This window comes from Monopterus albus, unplaced genomic scaffold (genome assembly GCF_001952655.1).
Source record: "Monopterus albus unplaced genomic scaffold, M_albus_1.0 scaffold142.1, whole genome shotgun sequence".
Classification (NCBI taxonomy): domain Eukaryota; kingdom Metazoa; phylum Chordata; class Actinopteri; order Synbranchiformes; family Synbranchidae; genus Monopterus; species Monopterus albus.
The window spans coordinates 320,282-338,831 of NW_018128022.1; the positions used below are offsets into that span (position 1 = coordinate 320,282).

General features: G+C 38.8%; 1 protein-coding gene across 1 annotated transcript; it reads left to right on the forward strand.

Annotated features, from left to right (window-relative positions):
• The first annotated feature begins 3,330 nt into the window (after positions 1–3,330).
• Positions 3,331–18,550, forward strand: katna1 (katanin p60 (ATPase containing) subunit A 1). Its single transcript, XM_020614112.1, has 11 exons — positions 3,331–3,524; positions 7,602–7,764; positions 8,833–8,972; positions 9,814–10,009; positions 10,198–10,313; positions 10,816–10,921; positions 11,592–11,750; positions 15,441–15,567; positions 15,767–15,901; positions 17,544–17,670; positions 18,059–18,550. The coding sequence occupies exons 2-11, from the start codon at positions 7,603–7,605 to the stop codon at positions 18,255–18,257; spliced, it is 1,467 nt and encodes a 488-aa protein (XP_020469768.1). The 5' UTR covers positions 3,331–3,524; position 7,602; the 3' UTR covers positions 18,258–18,550.

The following is an 18,550-nucleotide window of genomic DNA, read 5'->3' on the forward strand; positions in this document are numbered from 1 at the left end:
AATCCTTAACTTCATTTGTCATTTAAGATTGGCAGCAATGGTTTCTATTGTTTAGGCAGTATGAGAGTGTGTGTCACAGCCTGAATTGTCAACCCTGTACGTATATTGTCCAGTCACTGATAATTTATACTTGCAGTGTAACTGAAAGAAATGTTTTTCCACCTGGTTTTGTGATATACTTTATGCAGATGTCTCTAGCTGTGACCAAATCCAGATGCAGGAAATGTAGGACATGATAGATGCACTGTAGATGGATGGACTTCATTTTATGTGATTTACTTTACCAGAGCAGTGATCAAATGAGAGAAGGTTTCAGTGTGAACTAAGTATGGGAAGCCCTATCTACTGTATCACCACAGAGAACATTCCACAATATGGACATGGAAAAATGCTTGAAGGTATTTATCAGAGAAAGGCAGAAGAGAAGACATACAGCATGTACAGTGAACCGTCCTTTAAAAATTTGTTTTTCTATGTTATTATCAGAATGCTTACACTGATTCCTCTGGTTGAGGAAGTTGATTGGTAACCATCTGCCCTTGTCTGCCCTTGAATAACTCAAAAAGCAATGAACAAATTTTGACTTTTTTGGACAGGTAGGGTATAGCCCACAGAACTATTGATTAGATTGTGATGCTGATCTATATATCATAATTTGGATCCAGGAATATTTTAAAGGATTATTCACCATTGTGAGTACTGGTAATCCTGCTGACTGTATATGAGCCCCCTGTATGTGAGCACCGGAGTGAAGACAAGTGCAGCTAATATGTGTGGTGTGACTTGTGTGTATCTCTGATGAATTCTATGTACACATTGCTGTCAGTCTGCATGGGCCATTTATGGCATTTACTATTTCAATGAAGGCTACTGTGTAAAGATAATCTGTTCACAGTGTTCATGTTGCCAAAGCTAGCTGATATGCTACAGTCTGGGTGGTACTCCAGAAAGCAGGTTAAGTTTATTCAAGGTGAAATAAGGTAAACTCAGGCTTTTCACTTCCAGAAACTGAGATCTACTCCATGCAGCAACAGCTTGGCGAGAGCCTGATGGCAGAGATTTTGAGCCAGGCTCAAAGATTTTAATATTTTCATCTCTAGAACTGGTATTATGCATTTTATTTCATTTTGTCATATTTTCATATAACAAAGAAACCACTTAGACTGCCAATATGTGGTCAGTCTATCCATGTGATGCCAATTTAGAATTACTCCAACATTTTCAGAGATGCTTGTTATCTGACCAAGCTCTATTAGCAGGCAGCTACATCTGGTTCAGAGCACAGCAGTTGGTGAGGATGCCAGTGTTCCAGCTGCACATTATAGCTGTGTTTCCACTGTTGGAACCTAATGAGTTTTTTGATTTGATTTGATTTATTCATTCAAGCATGTAAAACAGTTGATATGTCAACACATGTAATTTCACACATATCCAACAATAATAATCCTGTGCTTCTTACTGTCACCTGGTGTAATATTACAGGTAGGCCATCCTATTTTGCTTTTCCACTGTATTTTTCTCTGAATATTCCACTGAAAAGAAGATGTGAAGTATCTCTCCATAGTGCAACAGTCAGTAACAGAGACTCTATGAGCAGTTTAACAGCTGTTGAACAAGCAGAACACAGACTTGGAGACATGTAACGTTATCACCACTTTGCCCACAGTCCACTCACTGAAGTTTTTATCCCCTAAACCAGCAAGTGCATATCTGTCATGTCTATTGTTTTTCCTGAATAACTTCCAAACTAACAATGATATCGGCGCCATTCCAAATGCCAGCAGTAGGTTTTCATGGTCGAGCAATCACATTATGAGGGTTAAACTATCATGGGAATACTGCTGTTATGGCATTATGGGGAACTGAGGTGCCCCTTAATGGATGCTGCACACTTTGAGTGCTGTCTAGTTCGTAATGGGTTGCATGGCAGCACTGTACGTATGTCACCATAAAGCAAGATTATTTTTACATAAAGTTATAGGAAGCTTTCTGGTAAAATGAATGTTTATTAGTAGTCATTTAAAGAGTGATACTGATGTTACATGAAAATGTGCCAGTATTCTTCAAATTAAATGTTCTTTAGCAACAAAAGAATTCTGCATGATTTAACAATGAAAACTGCACCTCTCCCAAGAAACAGTTATGTTTATGTAAAAAACAAAAACACAAAGGTAATACAAAGTGAAGCCTCATCATAATCACACTCTGAAATGATACCATAAAAGCATATTATATACTGGCAGGTCTGTCACTATTCTGTGTATTGAGTATTTGGACTCGGTGCAAAACCTGTCTCTCAAATTAGCTTTAACCATCATGACTGTTGACATTGCATGTTTACTTAGAGCCATTATTGTCTCCACCTGTCAGAGAGTCTGAGATACAGCTTCATCTTCTGGCAACTTGTGTTTATATAAAACAAAAGACAAAGGTGACAACCACTCCACTATGCAATAATTAAGATTACTATAGTGCATATAACAAAAATAAATGGTAAATCATACAACTTAGTATCAAGCTTACATGTAGTACATGATAGTAGTGTTCTGCTCTCCCACCTCCCAACAAAGGGGAAAAAGGGAGAATATTATGGAGTGTTCGATTTTCAATTCAGTTTTATTTGTATAGCTCAGGACACTTTGCAAAGTAAGGGTAAGTAAGTGTTGTAGAGTTGTATCAAAAATGTGTCATTCACCCTGCATCAAGACTAAATGCCTAAAACCCCCTTGGTAGTACACGAAGAAACAGTCACCCACTATACTGAATTCACAATGTTTACTTTTTAGTGAAAATGGGGATGCTATATAATGACTAATACGTAATTCAAAATGAAAGATAATATTACATTCTTAAGTCATATGATGTAGAAATGCAGTTTTACGGTAGGACTTTGGTGAAATAATGACTTTAACACACCATTGCAACGGTTTCATCACCCAGCAGCTATTGGGGGAGGATGATTAGCCAAATGATTACGCATGCAACGTGCTTAAAATTATGGCTACGGCAGCTGCTTCAAAATTATTGAAAGTCATAAGGCTTGAATGGCATAAAAACCTAGTGTAGCCTACCCCCACTAAACCTGAACTAATGACACTGATGTACTGGTTTGGAAACTAGAAACTGTTTGAACTGACTACAGCTTTGTCACCCATTTTCCTGGTGAGGCGTTCTCCTACACTCCGTGCATTTCCTTCTTATCTAGCACTTGACAGTCACTCGGTTTTATTTCGAAGGTTATAAGCGGAAGACAAACCTTTGGAAAATAAACTTTTTTTTTCACTGAAAACAAATAGGAACGTGTACTGATGTATTGTCGAGGACCTCCGTGAAATCAGTCTCTCATGCCCCCGGCTGATAATATGACTATGACGACTTTCAAACTGAGGGGGGCAGCAATACGACTTAGCTGTGTTTAAACTGCCTAACCAAAGAAGAAGAAGAAGAAGAAGCTCGGTCTTTCCAAGTCTCAACTGCCACAGTGGAACCCATCGCTACGTTCGCAACAAGGATTCATCTGAAAAGTTAAGTATATACCCAAACAAACTAGCTTTGATCTATAATAACACATGTAGCGTACTATCAGTTGTATTCATCGAGTTTTGTGAAGATAGTGCTTATAGGTTTACATATTGTCTCAGAGAGGGGAAACTTAACACAGGTTGAAAGTCAAAGCGATAGATGCAGTAGTAACGTTAGCTAAGTTACGAATTTGGGTAGGACGGTGTGCGTTAACGTCTAGTGACAGCTATTTTGTCTGTCGACTAAGTTATTGTGTTTTGGCATAAACAAGGAGGCTGTTTTTCTCATATCTGGGACCCAAACGCCTTCCAGGTACTTTTGTGTTACATTTTCCTACAACATTTTGAGATTCAGCTAGTTGAGGCTCCGACTAATCCACGGAAGAAGTTCAATTGAAAAACTATAGTCACTCTGTTTTTAAGTGCTGCATGAGTGTGGGAAAATTACTTAAAACTGAATAAGCTTATATAAATCTTGTACCAAGGTCACGTGAAAGGATATTTATGTAACATTACAGATGTTGTCTATATAGCCAGGTGATGTGAAAACAACAAAGTTATGTCTTAAGTTATTCCTAATCTGAAATGTATTTGGTCTGAATATGTGAAAAAATACTTCCTCGAGTTTTCACAAAATGTTACCACTTTGAATATGGGGCTATGTGTGATTTGCTTCATATGGTCAGTATTGTTCCAGTTGTTCTGTTCAGTAGTTTTCTAAAGAAAATGAAGACATAATGTCATTCATCAAAAGTCAAGAACATTAGATATAACAATGAAACCCCATAGTGTTAAAAGTATTTCTAGCTAATTAGTTTGGAAATTGATGTAAAACATGTCATGCATAATAAATTTTAGTGGATTCTCTATGGATGATTAAGCATATTTAGTAAGATTTAAACAAATTCTAACTAAAATATAAATGTAGTTTTGTTTGGTCAGCCTCATTTTTACAATTTAGAAAAAGATTTTCTTTTTATAACCATGCCTGACAGATAAGAGGTACCATATAAATTGCCATTGTGAATGAAAACTAAACAAAGTGAAATAGTCCAGGGGGCTGTTGCACAAAAATAGAATTAAAGAGTTTGAGATAACAAGACAAAGCAAGGCTTGACCAAGTCTACTAAATGCATCCTGGCTTAATGTGTTTCACGAAGGTAAAGCCAGGCTGAGGTGGTGCAGCTAGGTGAAGCCAGGTCTAAGTAATTCCGATGAATGTGCGTTCATGGCTTTCTTCAACAGACCATGAGGTTAATCACAGATTCACTGATGCTCACGTAGAACCTGCGTTCCATTTGGCTATACTGGCACATCACCGAGATGCTGCATGTGAAGTAGTGTAGTTAAAATGAACGGACTCCATGAGCAGCACTGGGTTGGTTGGATTTTCAAGCACACCCTTTGAAGACATGTGCAGCACATTTCCCACTCGTGGACGCGTATGGGGGATAAAAGCAGAAAATCTGTAAAAATTGGAAACATGGCCACTGTAATAAAACAGCGAGAACCAACGTGGCAGGTGGTAGCGGACTGACTGAATGTGTGAAGTTGCCTAAAATATACATTTTGTAGCCACTGTTCTTAACTAAAACCATATGTTACTCAGGAAATAGGCCATGAAGGTTAATAACAATCACTAATCCACAGCCTAAATGCATAAATATGGGTCATTCTACAAACGGTGCAGTCTGGGTGATTATGTAGCATATTCCCTCCTACAGACCTGAAACTTCTTGTAATCTAACTTCTGAACTTGATAAATCCACAAGTAGAACATAACCTATAGGGCTGTATTGGGTGACTGATCTTTTTTATCATTAATGATAATTAGCCAAGTTCTATTTAATACAGCCTATCTACTATTGATGTAAATGTGATTAATGAAATAAATGTTTAAATGAAAAGTCTATATGGCTCCAGGTCCATGAAGGCTCATGACCAACGTGACAAAGCAATTCCTTGAACTTGGCATTTTAAATTATTTGCTAAAAAGAAAACTGAACATTAGATGATCAAACTTTGTTTGGGCTTTGCCCACATTTGACACCCGACATCCACCTAGATCAAAAGGCCAAACCCTAATTTCATACTTCAAATGATTTTGCATATCTGTGAAACCTTTCTACAATGGAACATTTTACTATAGCTTTTATAACAGTGTTATTAGATTTTATTGGGATTTCCCACGCTGGAGAATATGACCGAAGGCCATCTGCATACCATGAGGTCGTCTAGGCATGATGCTTCAAAGGGGTTTTATGAGGATGGGCCAAATGGTTACGCTAATAGGTGTAGAGATGATTGTTTTCCTCTATCTTAAGCCACAGGGTTTAGTTTATTTGCCAGTAGTTTAGTTAGATGTAAGGAATAATTCTTTTTTTAACTTAGGTGAAGCTCTTGTTTTCTACACCACTACAGATTAGATTAATTTCACTATCAGCCCCATATGCTATGGGTCTGGACACTGTAGTGCCTTTAGCCCATAGGTTTCTGTGATCAAATGTATGTGTGCATGTGTAAATGAATTACATTCTTTAATTACTACTCAGATACATTGATTAATTCACCTGACCACAGGTAAAGGTCGCTGTTTCACGCCAACATAGTTTTGGTCGATGCATCTATTAATTTTAGAATAAAAATAAATACTAGTCTGATACATTAATTCTCTTTTCTTTAATTATTAGTCTGACACATTAAATATTTCTCCTACGCGTTGGAAAAGGCTGGCTCACTACATAGGTTTTTTGTTCAAAGCTTGAAATAAATTTAGAATAAATATTAGATACTTTTTCATTTCAATAATTACATTAATAATGCATATAATTAGCTTATTTCAGGATCTGCAGCTGCTTCTGCCTGATAGTTACGAATAATTCAGAAATATTTAGAGAATAATGTTTCTGAGCTATAGCTCTCTTTCTCTTTCATTCTAATTCCTATGAGAGTTCTCTCTTGGCAAACAACATTTTATCTTAACAATGGCTTTGTTAATAACCATGCAAATTTTAATAAAAACAGACTCACCATCTCTCCAGAGTAGCTAGATTAAATCCATCTATGTTAAGCAGCAACTCTCCCTGGGCCGCAATGTCTCTAAGCTGGTTGGTGGCAGCACAGGGGAGGAGGGCACACACGCGCAAATTATGCACATTTTTGGGTGCCAGTTGCTAGGTGACCAAAAAGCTTTCCAGGAGATGGTTGGCTGATATTAACCAGTTTTTCGAGCAGCAGACTTGGATGCGCAATGTATTTATCTACGTGGATTTAGTTGTATTGATGAGAAGGAGGAGATGAGCTGCAGCAAAGAAGAAGAGGGTGTGGGTCCACCAAAATCGACTTCTCCATTTTCTTTGTGTTCTGTCAGGCTCTGTAAATATCCTTAAAATATCCTGGAACTACTGAAATATCTTCTCTACTGCCTAATGACCAGCTCAGCTAGCATGCGGTTAATGTAATGCTGTTGTTAAGTGATATCATGGTGTAGTGTTGGACAGTTTTTACGAGTACAAGTACTAAAGGGTGGTATTGGATCCAATACCTGATACTGGTATCTGTATTGGTGCATCTGTACTTCTTTGTCTCCATACAAGTGATTTTCATGTCATCCATAAGACTTATACTCCTTGCTCTACCAGGTCATTTGCCATTTTCCTATGCGCACATGGTTTATTGGAATGTACCCAGTGGGTGATGTTGGCAAACCACCTGCTTTTGATAGCTCTCTGACAGAATGTAGCTGTTTTTATTACCTCCTCCTTCACTTTTATGGCCACCTCTTTACTCCTCATGTGGACAGACAACTCCACCTCAATCTAAATGGTAACTCTAAATCAACATTGAGCTGTGAGCTCTTTTCAGCATGAACTAACATTGAATCAACACACAGCTACCCAAGAAACCTTTAGCAGCCAAGTGACTTGAACTACTTGAATTACTTGAACCCCTGCAATTTGTTTAAAGGGTTATATCTCACATGAAGTTTTTTTCAATATAGACCAAAACCCACCCACTTGGGTATTTATATCATCTGCATTACCCTGGTACCCTAACATGTTGTCTGTGTTTCTACAACAGCATGAGTCTACGAGAAATCAGCGAGAACGTGAAGCTGGCCCGCGAATACGCCTTGCTGGGAAACTACAGCTCTGCCAGTGTTCTCTATAATGGATTGCTAGAACAAATCAAAAAGTATGTGTACACTATGGGGGACAGCAGTTGTCAGCAGAGATGGCAGCAGGTAAATATGGTATCTAGTGTTGTCACGATACCAACATTTTGGTACCGGTACCAAAATGTATTTCTTATACTTTCGATACTTTTGGATAGTTTTTCAGATAAAAAGAGAACGCAAAAATGACATTATTGACTTTATTTTAATAGAAAATCTTAGAATAACATCAAAATAAAATTCAAAATACTAGGCTTTTCTTAAGTTAAGTAAGAGTAAATAAAAAGTATGAAGTTAGAAGTTCTAACTTAGAAAAAAATATTTTCATTACATATAGCCTGTCTTAAGTAGGACCAATGTTTTTAAATGGTATGTTACCAGTCTTTATAACATATAAAATGGCTAAATATGTATGTAAAACACTGATGGACTGTGTTGTAACCACATTTAACGTTTTGAAAAAACACATTTTTTAAATTAAAATTTAGAAAAAAATTCTATGTTTTATAAGAACTGTTTATCATGTGTTGCACACTTAAAACTATTGAACTATTGCATTTGAAAAGGACATGTCATGAGTAAATTACCCGTCGTTCCCTGAACTCAGTGTGCAGGTCTGGGTGTTTCCGCCCTTAGCCATGCATGTTTTAAAACATCGTTTACACAATGGCTCATCAACGTTAATTGCCTCTCCTTGTTCATTTGTTTTTATGCCGAAGTACTGCCATATAGCACTTCGCGCCCCTCGTTTGTCCACAAGTTGCAGGGTGGTGACTGTTACAGCAGCCATTCTCCTCTCCGTGCTCCACTCTCTCTCTCTCCCTCTCTCTCTCGCTCTCTCCCTCTCCAACGTCTCTGCTCTCTCCAAGCTTTCCTTATGCTCCATTTGTTGCTCCAGTCCACGCTGCTCAGTGAGCAGAGGACGAGGAAGCTGTTTCCTGCTCTGTTTTCCTCTGTTGCGGGCGGGCGCTGCAAGTACTGGTCCCATCCAAATGCAGTATAGTACCATTTTAAATGCCTCAGTACCGCGGTACCATACTAGTACCGGTATATTGTGCAACACTAATGGTATCATTCATTTGTCAGATCACATCATTGAGAAAATTTGGCCATTTCTTGTGTTTGTCTGTTTCTCAGTTGTGGCAAGAAATTAGTGAAGAGAATCAACAAGTTCAGGATATAATGTCGACCCTGGAGAACTTCCAGCTGGACACAATGCCTGCTAAACCCAGTAACCACAATGACTGTGAAATAAGCCCTGTGCACATTGAACAGAGGTATTGCAGTTTGTTATTTACCTAGTGCTTTAACTTTTAGCTTCTCTTCATTGTTGCACATTTTTTATGCTTTGAACACTAGATATAGTTCATGAAATAGCAGAAGACATAACATATGCTGTGCAGTTTCCAGGTTAGTGATCAGGGCTTGTAATAGGCTTTTTATCTATGAACAATAACCATAATGTAGTCATATGATTGAGATTAGCAAACAGTCACCAGTGTGAGCCTGGTTTGTTCCTACTCCACCCTCTAGAAAGGTGGCCTTTAAGCCCACACTGCCTCTTTGTTTGATAGTCTGGTTGTAATACACAAGTGTTTCTGCATATAATGCTGCATGTCATTGAGTACCTCCACATAATATGATTTTTTATGAAAACAGGATATACCCCAAGAAGTCATTTATTTGGCTTTTTGTAGTGTTTTAATACACAATTAAATGTGCCAAAGAATGGGTGAGCATTCCTATGGAAGCTCAGCAGTGAAGTTAAATTATGTGTGAGCCATCATTTGACCCCAGAGAGGGCTATTGGGCCATGCCATCAAATCTTCAGGGCCTTATAGCAAGCAATACAGTTTTCCAACCTAACCTATCCGGAGATGCACCTCCAGTGTTTGACTAAGAACCACTGGTCCAGCTAAATGTACCCGGTGGCAACAGGACAGCCAAAATCCTGACCAAATTTAATTATGTCAGATGTAAGTGCCCTGGCATGAATAAAAGAACAGCTTAACAGATATCATGAATAATATCATTGTCTTGTTGGAATGATGAAAACAAATGATTAGAAAGGCTCCCGGTTGGCGTTAATAGCTGTGGCTTCAATGTTTCTTTTCACAGACATTTTCCTTGTCCAGTGAGGCGGCCTGCCAACTCCTATAAAGACAGCAAACCTCCCAACCACCGCCTGAGTGCAGCTGTGAAGGCCCAGCACCGGCACTCGCCCCGCGGGGCCAGTGTGGACAAAGGCAGACCTCTCAAAAGCAAAGAAAAGAAGGAGGCAAAGGAGGTGGCAGTCAAAGTAAAGGATGATAAGGTGAACTGCATATTGGTGGTGTTGGCGTTGTTGAATACTCAGTATCCACATGTTGCTTCTGTACCTACAGCCATGCCTCACCTGTCGTTCCAGGTTTTTTTTTTTTTTGTGTGTGTGTCTGGGACAGACCAGATGGGTAACATTCAGGGAACAGGGAATAGTAATAATATGCATGTTCTGCCTTTCAGAATAAAGCAGATGTCCAGGAGAAAGAATTAAAAAAGTTTGATGGGACTGGATATGACAGAGACCTTGTGGAAGCTCTGGAGAGAGATATTATATCGCAGACTCCAAATGTTAAATGGTACGTTTTTACAAGTCTGTCTGTTGGCTAGAAGTGACAGTGATTCTTTTCATGTTCATTGTGTTGCTCACCACAATAAAAAAAAAAAAAAAATTAAAGGCAGTTTGTTGTGGTAACTAGGAGGATTATTATCATTTTCATGCCTAGATCTGGAGAAGGTTGGACAGGTTTGGAGTTGCAGTAAGGTGTATTTTGTCACTTTGGATGTATCTGGGCAACCAATTTGTCTTACCATTTGTGATTATGCAGTTTGTTATGATCAGTAAATACAGTGCCAGTATTGAATGTTATTGTTATACTGAAAAAAGAACTGAGCAATATCATACCACTAATTCAACATTGTAAATGTAATATTATAATAGTATGGCAACAAAACAAACATCCATAAAAACATGTTAGATTGGTTTAATATCTTTTTAGAGAATTATAGCTAGTGTGGTTTTTAATGCACTACATATTTTTCAACCTTCCTTTGAACTTAAATGCTGACCTGTTTGTGTAGGGACAACATTGCAGACTTGGAAGAAGCAAAAAAACTCCTGAAAGAAGCGGTGGTGTTGCCGATGTGGATGCCAGCGTTTTTTAAAGGCATACGAAGACCATGGAAGGTAATTGCTGAAGAGATTTTAGTTAGATTTCTTTTTTCATGTGTATCAGAGAGCATGTGAACCAAGTGGAGCACGAGCAGGTGGGTTTTGGACAGAGCATAGAGTGGCTTTTTTAAAAGAAGGTAGCTTTGCTCTGTGTCTTCCTCCAAATTTCTCTTTGCTACCGCTCACACCATGAGTCTGAGGCATGCTCAAGCCCAACCCAGAAAGGATCTGTGTTTTGCAACACAGTTGCATCCAACACTTTGAAGTCAAAAATTGACCATTGCAAGCTCAGTAGTGGAGTTCCTAAAGTACTTTAAAAAGGAAACTGAAAGGTCAATAGGTGTACTATTTATTTTTATTTAATTAGGTCCATTGTTATATTCCTTGTTACGTAGGCCTAAATGTAATTTGGAATAAATCATTTCTATTTGGAAAAAAGCAGTCATTGTTCTTTAGCTCTTTGGGAAATAAAGTCATGGTTTAAGCTAAAAGTGAAATACATAGCGATGTGCTGCCCCCCCCCCCCCCCCTTTTTTTTTTGGAGTGAATGGGGCCATTTGAGTGGAGCAGGATGTAATCTGAGTTGAGCGCTGAGCGATAATGAGCGGAGGAAAGGAAATTCTCACTGCTCCACTCTGCTCGTATGCTCTGTTTGCTATTACATGGAAGACATTCCTCACTTTAGGGCGTGCTTATGGTGGGACCTCCAGGCACGGGGAAAACACTTCTGGCCAAAGCTGTTGCTACTGAATGCAGAACCACATTCTTCAATGTTTCTTCATCAACTCTCACCTCCAAGTACCGAGGGGAGTCGGAGAAGCTGGTTCGCCTTCTTTTTGAGATGGTAAGCTCACTTAATTATCATGCAATAATTCTTCCTCGATAGAAATATAAGACATAGTCAATACTACATTGATCAAACTGATGATGAAAATAGTGCAGCGCTGAACCAGTCCTGTGGTTGGAATAGAGTTACTGCCACATCAGGTTAGGTTGAAAATCTCAAGTGACAGCGTTTCTGAAGAAGGCGCCCCAACAGACACAACCCAAGGCTCAAAAAACGAGCACACTGTTGAAAAGGAGGGTCCAAAGAGTTCGGTAGTCTGGAGATATTTTGGCTATTTAATGTCCGATAAGAAGCAGAGTAGCTTGCACTGCACATTGTGTTGCAAGCATGTTCCCACAAAGACATGTAAGACCACTGACCTTTTTTACCATCTGAAACAGTGCCATCCTCTGGAGCATGCACAATCAAGACTTTAAGTCCCAGACCCAAGCAAGTGCTGGTGGTTCCCCTAAAACAACCAGTGATACCTACACAACAACAACAACAGACCACGGTGTCCAGTTTCTCCAGCACTATGCCTTATGACAACACAACAACAACAGTTTCTCCAGCACTATGCCTTATGACAAAAAACAGAGAGATGGTGATATCACAAATGCAATAACCTACTTTATTGCAAAAGACATGACATTAGAAAATGTTCGATTTAAGTAACTGATTAAAGTAATTGAATGTTGCCTTCTTTTTGACAAATAATATTGAAACCAAAATTAACTTTATTATATCTTCATTTCATCTGGTAGGCTGGTGGTTAAGGCGCATCGAGGCGTCAGTTGACATCAGAAGCCTGGTGTTTTTTCCACCGTCACCTTGTATGTTTAATAAAGACATGAAAGATCAGGACAGTTTGTGTTTTATCAGCTTAGAAGTATTGTGTTTGTTTATTTATGACTTTGGTGAAGATCAGATCACATGTTATGACCAATTTATGCAGAAATCCAGGAAACTGCTAACAGTGTCATTACTTTTTCTTGTAACAGTATGCATCCTATACTGTTATACTATTGTATAATAGTATAGGGTACTGTTATACTATACTACTCTTATATCATTACATTAATAACCTGTCGTTTATGCACTGATTTAAAAGCAGAATTTGACTGTTGTAGTTGTTTGAGGTGGAGCTCTGGTGGACTATTTTGTATCCAAGTGCAACTATCAATTATTTTCATTACGGATCAACCTATTGATTGTTATCCCCATTAATCGACTGGTTTGTAAAACCTCTGACATTAGTGAGAAAGGCTGTCGCAGTGCTCTAAACGGCTATCAGAATGGTTGTCAAGTTTATTGTAGGTGCGTGGCAGCACAGCCAGAATGATCCTGTGTCACTTACGCACACACAGACACATTCATTTATGAAAACCAGGAACATTTGTGTGTGTGTGTGTGTTTCTGGGGCCAGATCGTGGTCCGTTCAGGTCCTTTTGTAAGTCAGAGGGTAGTGAATGAACAGACAATATGGAAAATTATTTTGGCAACATATTATATGATCGACCTTTTTACCCTGACTTTTTATCATTTGGAACCCAAATAATAAATGGGACATATAGTTTCATCTGCACAGACGGATGGAGTTCCCAAATGTTGTGCTTTGTGGTATATCTAAAGCAATGTTGTGCTGCTGATTTTATACAAACACATCAGGGAGGCCTGTTTTCCATACATTATTTTTTCTTTAATTTGAAATGTTTAATAAGGCAACCTATACAGTGCCTATAAAAAGTATTCACCCCCCCTTGGATGTTTTACCCTTTCATTGATTTTATAAATCAATCGTGTCAATATAATTTGGCTGTTTTGACAAATTTTTTTACAAAAAACCTCTTTAATGTCAACGTGAAAACGGGTTTCTACAAAGTATTGTCAATTAAATGAAAATATGTAATGTGAAATAAGTGATTGCATAAATATTCACCTCCTTCAAGTCAGTATTTAGTAGATGCACCTTTGGCTGCTATCACAGCACTGAGTCTGTGTGGATGGGTCTCAGTGAGGCTTGCACATCTGGACATTGCAATTTTACTCCATTCTTCTTTGCAAAGCTGCTCAAGCTCTGCCAGGTTGCATGGTGATCAGGCGTGAACATCCCTTTTCAAGTCCAGCCATAAATTCTCTATTGAACTGAAGTCTGGGCTTTGACTCGGCCGCTCCAGAACACTCACCTTGTTGTCTTTAAACCATTTCTGTGTAGCTTTCGCTGTATGCTTCGGGTCATGGTCTTGCTGGAAAATAAATCTTCTCCCAAGCCGTAGTTCTCTTGCAGACTGAAAAAGATTGTCCCCCAGGATTTTCCTATATTTTGCCTATACACAATACTTTACAATGATAAAGTTAGAACAGGCTTTTGGAGTGTTTTATAAATGTATTAAAAATAAAAGGCTGAAATATCCCATCGCCAGTCTGACCTGCTGACTCTGATTTTGGCCAATTTCAGTTTTCTTTCTAACCCTTTCTAAAAATTGATATCATACACAGACATTTTCGTGACCTTTCATTAATGAAAAGATTAATACGTTTAATTTTTACTATTTAAGTTTTACATTTCCATCTTTTTCTTCTTTCTTTAAACAAACTTCCAACTAAAATGAAGGGCAATATTTGTACTTTTCCAAATATAAACAGGTACAACGGGTAATAGAAATGGAAGAATGTCTGTTACATCAGTCGTACTGAGTACACAGTGTGTGTGTAGTTTGCATTTGCTGTGTTTTACCACAGGTTGAATATACTCTACATGCATTTCATGTGTAGCCAGTAATTACAAACATGAGTGCGAGCCTTGCTTGAGGTGTGAGATGCTACACACTGCACATGCTACACTTTGGTCTGTGCCAGCGCGTGTGCAGTGTGAACTGTCCTGACTCTCAAGCTAATTGGTACAAAATCTGAAAACTCCCATTTCCAATCTCCTTCAATCGATCTCTAGTTCAGACCCTTGTTTGCAGCATCCTCCTCCTATCAATAATCCTTGGATGCTTCTACAACTTCATCAGAGTCCACCTGTGCATAATTTAATGCACCCACTGTTTAAAAGAGAGTTTTTTTTTTAAAGTTCAATAAATCATAATCCTGTTAAATAATTTACATCTCAGTACTGACCAAAATAATTATAATTATGATTTTTGCCATAATCAGCTCTAAGGCTAAGCTGGTAGAGCTGCATGAAGTAAACATATGGTTGGTGAAGAAAGCAAATAATCTAGAAAGTGATTACTCAGATTTTTGTCTTGAGTTGATGCATAAAGCCATAGCAATAAGGAGAGTATGTCATTGGACTTCGTGTTGTTAGGTGGCCATTTTGAAGCCCATGTTGCCAAATGCTGTAGCTACACATGTTGAGTTCAAGTCTGTTTTTCTGTGAATCCAACTGCTTTGTACCCTCTAGTGGTCAAAAATCACTTAATATACTTAATTCTGTGAATTTCTTGTTCATGATTATTATTATTATACAGTTAATTGTGCAGTCCCAATCTAAAGTAAGAATTTTTCACACATTTTGTTTTAACTGTTCCTTAAAAATTAATTAAAAAATCCTACCTAGTGGCACATTTAGTTACATCCAATGTTATTTACAGTATGTTCTATTCAGCAGTGTGCCTGGTTGTGTACCTTTAATAGAACTAACAGATATACAAATTGCTGAGGTTTCTCCTGGACTCAGTCGTTGTGGTTGTCCTCGTGCAGGCTCGTTTTTATGCTCCCACTACAATCTTCATTGATGAGATCGACTCCATGTGCAGCCGCAGAGGGACTTCAGAGGAGCATGAGGCCAGCCGAAGAGTCAAGGCAGAGCTGCTGATGCAGATGGATGGTATGTTACCAATGATACATTCTTATACATTGACAAACACAATCAGTTCTTTTTTTAACTATTTTGCATTTGGTCTTAGAAATGTTTTTTTTTCTATTGAAGCATTTTATCAGTGGAAAAACAAATCAGTATTATGAAACATTTTTACTTTAGAAACCTGTTAGAAACATTTGCTTTTGACATTGTTTCTGTTGTGTAGGTGTCGATGGAGCACCAGAAAGCAGTGACCCGTCAAAGATGGTTATGGTCCTGGCAGCCACCAACTTCCCATGGGACATTGATGAAGCTATGAGGAGGCGGCTGGAAAAAAGAATCTACATCCCTCTGCCTTCAGGTACAGTTGTATTTCTACTGCATGCCAGTGTATTCACCATGCATACTGTGAAATGTGATTAGTTGGAAGTACTCAAATGAAAGTTAAAGCAGCAAAATGCAACTTGATAGTTGGTCCCCCCTCCCCCCCTATTGTTGCTTGGTGTAATTGAGCTGTACCCAAATAGGGGAAACCTCCTCATGCACAGCAGTACATGTGCATTTCTTCACCAGTTGAGGCTGTTACTAAACTGAAAGAAACCATCAGAAGCCAAAGAATGGTAAGATAATATTACAGGATTTAATACAAGTATTACTCTGCATAGTTTTATTTATTGTGATATAGAAGATGAACACTGAAAATAATACTGCTTGCATTTTCATATTGCTTGCTAAGTGCTTGAATGTGGATGTGTGTAATGCAAAGAAACGCTGGCTACACAACATAGTGACAGAGACAAAGACTGACCAAACCTTCTGAGGGATTGAAGTAGATGAGTTTTTACATCTGGAAAAAACTACAAACCTCTGTGAGACGGGATGGCATCAACAGCCTGTGTTGAAGTATTTCATAAATAAGATTAACAGAGCTGTTCACTGTGCTGTGGTGGTGGTGTTTTCATGTTGGCAGACTTCTACAGCTAACATCAGGACTGTAGAACAGTTAGTCACCCTGACAGGGGTATTTTTATCTGTTATCAGTCAGTAAAAGCCAGTCTAATATTTACTCTTGTCTGGTCTCTTGCTCTCTTTTTCTCTTCTTGGCTGTGGCTGGACCCTGGCAGTGCTGTAGTTCTGGGGTGTGTTGCGTTGAGCATGTTTTTACATGCTTTGGCTGGACATATCATAGCTAGTCTATAGAACAGATGTAGTCTGACTATAGTACGTACTGCTGTGTGTGCTTTAGTCCATGCCCTGTTACACAGCTTGTTCAGTTTCAGTAGGCGACTGTAGTAGGTTAGTAAGTCTGAACTTTAAATCCAAACTCCTGAGGATGGGAGGAAACCGTACTCTCAATGTGCAACTGGAACACCAGCGTCTTTGCTGACAGCTCTGCTCTGAACAAGATGTAGCTGTGCTAAGGAAATTTAGCTTGGTTTATTAGCAGGTCCTGGCAGCTCCGAAAACATTAGAGCAAATTTCCAAATTGGCCTTACTTGCTATATGCAATGCTAATTTGCTCTTTGCTGTCTATCCAAATTGGCATTGGATAGACTGAGCACATAGTCGCAATCTAAGTGGTTACCTTCTCACCTGAAAAAAAATATCCAAACTCAGTAAAAGCCCAGGGATTTGTCTGTGTATGTGGGAACCTCCATAAAAATGCTGAGCTGTCGGTAGGTTCTGTTGTTATGCAGTTTTCATGAGAGGTCTTCAAGATGGCGATCCAAAAATACATCGTGCAGTAACAGATGATCTGGACACACAGTGGCAATACCAGACCCACCATTCACCTTATTAGAAGTCATTCTACCATCAAAATCATTCTGAAACTGTTATTGTAATGGAAAAAAGTTGCGTATTGTTGCTTTAATGCAGACTCTGTTCTGACCCATATTATTATTCACAATCTAGAATCCATTGTTTTGAACAGTGGTTCAGAAAGAGACTGTTAACAATGAGCTTTCTGGCTGCCCCACTCACTGTTGCCTTTATTTTTGCAGCCAAGGGGAGAGTGGAGCTGCTCAAGATCAGTTTGAAGGAGCTGGAGCTGGCCAATGATGTGGACTTGGACAAAATCGCAGCACAGATGGAGGGTTACTCAGGAGCCGACATCACCAACGTGTGCAGGTCAGGTCATTGTTCATACATAAAGCTGATTATTTTCACAGTATCTCATTTTGCAGACAGCACAGAGACAAAACAACAGGTATGATCCATGTCACACCGAAGCTACATGCAACAAGGCACTATGCCTGCAGTCCACTATCACTGACTGTAATTTCCTTACATTTTGCCATAGGATTGCTTTTTGGAAAAAATTGAAGATGGATGCAGATTTGTTCTATTGTATGCAAATTTAAAGTGAAAATATTTGGGCAACAAATGGGGCCATTTATTGAATCTTTCAGTTGGTCACAATGAAAGCAAAGGCTCAAAGGATAACTGGTGGAATCTGAGAAATGTGTGTGAAATCTCTGCTGAAGTACTTTAATGGAGCTGTTGTGTGATGTTGCAGGGATGCCTCTTTGATGGCCATGAGGCGGAGAATTGAGGGCCTCACACCAGAAGAGATCCGCAACATTTCTCGGGATGAGATGCACATGCCCACTACTATGGAGGACTTTGAGACCTCTCTAAAGAAAGTGTCCAAATCAGTGTCGGCAGCTGATCTGGAGAAGTATGAAAAGTGGATCAAAGAGTTTGGGACCTGCTGAAAAAAAGGCCAGCATCCAAACCGTCTGGAGCTGAATGTGAAAGTACTTTGAGGTTCTACGATCTGAGTGACACTGAGTTCTAGCATGGCTCTGTGTGAGGCTGTGGCTGTGGTTTTTCTGAATCTTGACTGGGAAGAAAGTCATGTTTCTTACTTTAGGTGCAGTGGAAAAATAGCACTTCTTCCTATTGTTCCTGTCTTCCATTCTTAATGTTTAATGTTAATTGCTTTTGACTTATGTTAATAATTTCAGTTGCAAAGTGTAATGATCTGGAAATCATCAAACGTGTTAAA

Excerpts from the sequence above, each read along its gene's own strand:
- katna1 (XM_020614112.1), top strand. The coding sequence starts at position 7,603 with ATGAGTCTACGAGAAATCAGCGAGAACGTGAAGCTGGCCCGCGAATAC. Across the intron at positions 7,765-8,832 it reads GTCAGCAGAGATGGCAGCAG|TTGTGGCAAGAAATTAGTGA; the intron begins GTAAATATGGTA and ends TCTGTTTCTCAG. Across the intron at positions 15,568-15,766 it reads GCTGCTGATGCAGATGGATG|GTGTCGATGGAGCACCAGAA; the intron begins GTATGTTACCAA and ends TCTGTTGTGTAG.